Here is a 4,486-nt window from a genome sequence, read left to right as displayed (position 1 = left end):
GGATGGGGACTGGGCGTCAAGGCCTGGAGCTGAGCGAGGTAGGGGTGATCTGGTTGCTCCTTGGTCGGGTAGGGATCGGGTATCATACTAGTGATGCTCCTGGATTTAGGCCCAGTCTCGCCCTGGCTAGGTGGAGACCGAGTGTCAGTGATTGTGATCCAAAGCCAAGCGAGGTAGGGGTGACCTGGTCATACCCTGGTCGGGTAGGGACCAGGTATATCACTTGGATCAAAGCTATTAGATGTTGGTCCAGTCTCGCGTTGCCCGAGTGCGGATCGGGCTGTATGTGACCTGAGGCTAGGGAGCACCAGGTTTCCCATTGCTTTCTTTTTTTTCTGGTTTCTGGCCTGATCACATTTTCAGCTGAGTATGGACCAAACCTTTTTTATGTTGTTTTTTTTTTCTTTTAAATTTGTGTTGCTTAATAATTATTCGTCTTTATTTAATTAATATATACTATTTGCATCAAATAATATAGTTATGATGGATTTGACTACAAACATCCACCCTGGTGACCATTTCCCTGCTACTCTTACTTGTTGTGCACACTTACGGAAAGCTCGGACGAGCATAAAAAAGATAAAAAAGAAACTGACCCCAATCCAATTAGCAATGTTTAGGCATTGTAATGAAAATATTGGTTATTTTTAGGAAGAGAAGTATGGTTTTTAAATTGGCATTGGGATGCGTGCAAAAAGGACAAAAAAAGGTTCTTCTTCTTCCTCCTCCAGCCCCCCTTGCTACAGTCGCCTTCGTCGGTTGTCTCTCAATGCCAGCCTTTCGTCGCTCACCTCCTTTTCCGATACACCCGCCGCTCGACCCGACGCAGGTCGTCTGTCTCAGCCGCGTTGTCTGCTTCCATTCCACGCGAGGCCTAGCCACGCCGTCTGCTATTTCTTTTCCGCGTCGCAGGCTTCCGTTCTGCACCGAGCTTCTTTTCGCGTTGTTGTTCGTCCGCCGTTTGTCGTCAACGCTGATAGCGGTCGGTTCGCAACAGTCCAGCCGAGATGTCTATTGGGGGTAAGTTGTTTTCTTGGCAGCCCATTGCCATTTTGGGGATTCTTGGGCCTAAGCTAACATTTACCTATGGATTTTGTAATTGGTTTCAGGAACGTATGTCAATAAAGGAAGTCTTCGAGCGGAGTAGGGTCTTGTTTTGGACACTGAGTTATCTTGAGGTAAGTGGTTTACTGCTGGTTGCCCTAGGATGTTGTTAGGCCTACTGTGAAATATTTTTATTTCATATGTGAAACTGTGATGAGATCTGCTGTGGGTTTTATGCCGAATTCGATGTGTTGAATTTGAAGTATTCTTGTTGTGATGAATTTAGATGTAAGAATTAAAGGATACTGTGATAAGGTTGAAGCATGGATATAATGTGTTAAGGTCTGGTGTTGAGTACTGATGTATGAGTTATATAATGTGTTAAGGCTTGATCTGAGTACTGATGTATGAGTTAGTATTGATGTATGAGTCATGAGTAGACTGAAATAGTTGATGGAAACATGGGGCGTTATTAAAGTTTAATGTTGAGTCATGGCCTTGATTGCATGTTTATGTTTAATTATGTACTGGATGTTTGTAAGCTTATGTCCATATGAGATTTTAGTGACTGTTAGTGTACCATTGGGCCATGCACATCGCATGTGTGAGCCTTCGGGCCACACCCTATGTTTATGTATGGTGTCCTTTTTGGGATTACCACTTGTAATTATGTTGTGACCTTTGAGTCACTACTTATGAAAGCGTGTCTTTGGGTTCGCCCCTTATGCCTATGCCTATGCCTCTGTTTATGATGCCTTTATGCATTTTTTGGTCCAATGGATAAACTAATAGGTCACTGAGTGGGTCCAGTAGTGGGTCACTTACTGAGTATATTTTTATACTCACTATTTTCTCTCCCTATTTTTCAAGTAAGAGTAATGACAAACTGACGCATGATAAGAGAGATCCGTGACCTGGCTATTAGGACGTTTCACTGCTTCCATATATAGTATTTTGTTCTGAATTATGGTTTAGGAGTTAGGTTTCTTTCACTATTATTTAAAATATATAAATTTTATTATTTGACTATTTAATTTCAAACATTTGTTTTAGTATAAATTAGGGGTACCCTGACTGGTAAATTGTCTCATTTTATTTTGCTTTAGTTTATTTAATATTATTTAATTATGTTTTCCCATCCTTGCTCGTTTGAGCATTATTAAATAAATTTTTTTGGCTCTTTAACTTAATGATTTAAAAGACATTGTACGATTGAGTCTATACATGCATGAAGTACCATCCTAGAACATTGTAGGAAACTAGGGTCATTACAGGCATACTTGTTTTGGATATTTATTAGATGGCAACATAATGTTCAATGGGCCCCTTATTTTTTACATATTGATAAGGGAGGATAAGGAGACTAGGAGAGATACTCTTAGTTTTAATTTACCAAACACGAAAGTGTCATTTGACCGTAGGGAGTTTGATTTGGTGATAGGATTGAAACACCATACTAGGCGGGTAGATAGGGATACTACCCATGTTAGACTTAGGGGCAAAGACCTCAACGATGTTGAAGGGTATTTCATCGAGTATCGACTAATGGGAAGGAAGAGAAAATCAAGTATGAACTAATGACTTCCTAGGTTACATTGATGTTTGGGAGAAGTTCTGTAATGTAAAGTGGGGAAATATATATTTGATATCACAATTAAACAGATGAAAAAAGGATTGCAAGACAAAGTAGACAAAAGGAATGCGTGTACGGAGGGGAACAACAAACGTATAGTCTGTACAACCTTTCTTGCACGCTTTCCAAGTTAGTTGTTATAACTAGTTATTGTTACCTTTCGTTGCTTTATTTGTTGTATAACATGATATATTTATTAAATTCTACATAGATATGGGCGCATGATACTATGTCGTCTTTAGTTGGACGTGTCGCCAATTGGTTGAGCGAAAATGCCTCACCACATATTTATCAATGGTCTTGCTCACACTTTCCCTCCCATGCTGTGATTAAGGGTGAGGTTTTCGGTGTTGAATGGGTATGTTCATTTCTAACATTTTTATAATGATTGCGCTTTGTTGTTATTTATGGATACTATTATATTCTTATTTATGGGTACTGTTCCATTTTCGTTGTAGGCAATTATCACGTCGAAGCTTGTGGTAACCAACGAGGAGATGGAGTCCATGAATCACATTACGTTGCCACCGGAAGCATCGATTTTACCACCGCCACGGAACCCTCATTACCACCAATGCCACCTGTCCCACCCATTGGAGTCGAGACTTCGACAACTCAAGCTCCAGATAACGTTAATGCAAATGAGGATGAAGAAAGAAGGAATAGGAGGAGGAAGAATAAGAAGAGCATGAAGAAAATGTTTAAAAAATTTATGAAAGAAGTTGGAAAGCGCTTTGATGCCCTTGATCAGCATGTTGAGAGACTCGAGAAGAACTTTAAAGCGATGAAAAAATATATGCGCCGAATGTCTAAGGTATGATAAAAAAGAATTATCTCGAGTATTTCCATTGTGATTTCCTTTTAAGTGAATAACTCATGTTTATGTAGGATAAATTTGTGGATAAGGAAATTGCTTCCATAAGAAGGATGATGCTTATGAAGGTGTGAGTGAGCACAAAGGATATCCGATCTGAGTCTGAACTAGGTCATTTCTACCAGACTTGATGCTTGACCAAAAGAGAAAGAGGAAAACCCGGCGGGATACCCCACCCCACTGACCCGGCAAGGCCCCGATGTATGCGTTATGAAGCCCAACCAAGTTTCTTCACTCTAACTTTTTTCTTTTTATAACCCGACAGGATACCCGGTCCCCATGTCAACCCCGCCTCATCGACTTGATAAGTACCCAGTGTATGCATTATGAAGCTCGACAGGGTTTCTTCACTTCATTTTTTTAACTTTTTTTTTTTTTTGAACTAATTTCTTTCTTTCACTATTCTCCATTTATTTTTTCCTTTTTTATCTTATTATTGTGGATAATCCAATGGGATTGTAATTAATTGGTGGTTGAGGTAGGTAATTTATTAGTAATTATGGTTGGTTGCTTGAAATAAGTTTGGTAGGATAAAAAAGTAATTAACCTTATCAAGTTTTTCCTTGCTTACATTACTTTCATCATCATGGAGTAAAAAAAAAAAAAAGTTTTTTAAAAAGTGTCATTGAAAAAAAAAGTTGGCCATGGCTTGTACCGTTTTGCAGCCTCATCCTCGGGATTTTTTTTTTTTTAGGATGGCCCCTCTTCAGGCCCAAATAAAAAAGTCCAAATTTTAAAAATCATTGAATTTTGGTGCTTGCATTAGCTCCATGTGTAATTATTATACCAAAGAATGCATGCGTCGGGATGTTTGCTCTCCCTTCTTGTTTCTCGTTCCTTCCATCTTCCTTCTCATATTGTTTTTCTATGGTCAAAAATCTTCTTGCATCATGCTCTCACTTCTTTCTTGCCCTCCTTATTTCTAAAAAGAAAAA

The 4,486-nt window shown here is 39.2% G+C and overlaps 1 protein-coding gene across 3 annotated transcripts; it reads left to right on the top strand.

The window, feature by feature from the left end:
- The first annotated feature begins 54 nt into the window (after positions 1-54).
- LOC120073060 (uncharacterized) lies at positions 55-4,061 on the top strand. 3 transcript variants are annotated; one of them, XM_039025664.2, is made up of 5 exons: positions 55-1,020; positions 1,110-1,178; positions 2,889-3,012; positions 3,136-3,491; positions 3,566-4,061. In XM_039025664.2, the coding sequence occupies exons 1-5, from the start codon at positions 685-687 to the stop codon at positions 3,623-3,625; spliced, it is 945 nt and encodes a 314-aa protein (XP_038881592.1). In that variant the 5' UTR covers positions 55-684; the 3' UTR covers positions 3,626-4,061. The 3 variants fall into 3 exon arrangements, 1 of the variants encoding a protein (XP_038881592.1); XR_016526443.1 differs by lacking the exon at positions 3,566-4,061 and adding an exon at positions 1,921-2,021 and having other exon boundaries at positions 981-1,020; positions 1,110-1,185; positions 2,889-3,035; positions 3,136-3,274; XR_016526442.1 differs by lacking the exon at positions 3,566-4,061 and adding an exon at positions 1,921-2,806 and having other exon boundaries at positions 981-1,020; positions 1,110-1,185; positions 2,889-3,035; positions 3,136-3,274.
- The last annotated feature ends 425 nt before the right edge of the window (positions 4,062-4,486 follow it).

This window comes from Benincasa hispida, unplaced genomic scaffold, assembly GCF_027475165.1.
Source record: "Benincasa hispida cultivar pf3 unplaced genomic scaffold, pf3_genome.v1.1 HicScf1609, whole genome shotgun sequence".
Taxonomy (NCBI): Eukaryota; Viridiplantae; Streptophyta; class Magnoliopsida; order Cucurbitales; family Cucurbitaceae; genus Benincasa; species Benincasa hispida.
This window is presented reverse-complemented; position numbering and strand designations above follow the sequence as displayed.

What these genes read in the sequence shown, in the direction of transcription:
- LOC120073060 (XM_039025664.2), top strand. Translation starts at nt 685, where the DNA reads ATGCGTGCAAAAAGGACAAAAAAAGGTTCTTCTTCTTCCTCCTCCAGC. An exon ending in AGCCGAGATGTCTATTGGGG is followed by an intron (nt 1,021 to 1,109) that starts GTAAGTTGTTTT and finishes AATTGGTTTCAG; the next exon opens with GAACGTATGTCAATAAAGGA. An exon ending in CTCCCATGCTGTGATTAAGG is followed by an intron (nt 3,013 to 3,135) that starts GTGAGGTTTTCG and finishes TTTTCGTTGTAG; the next exon opens with GCAATTATCACGTCGAAGCT.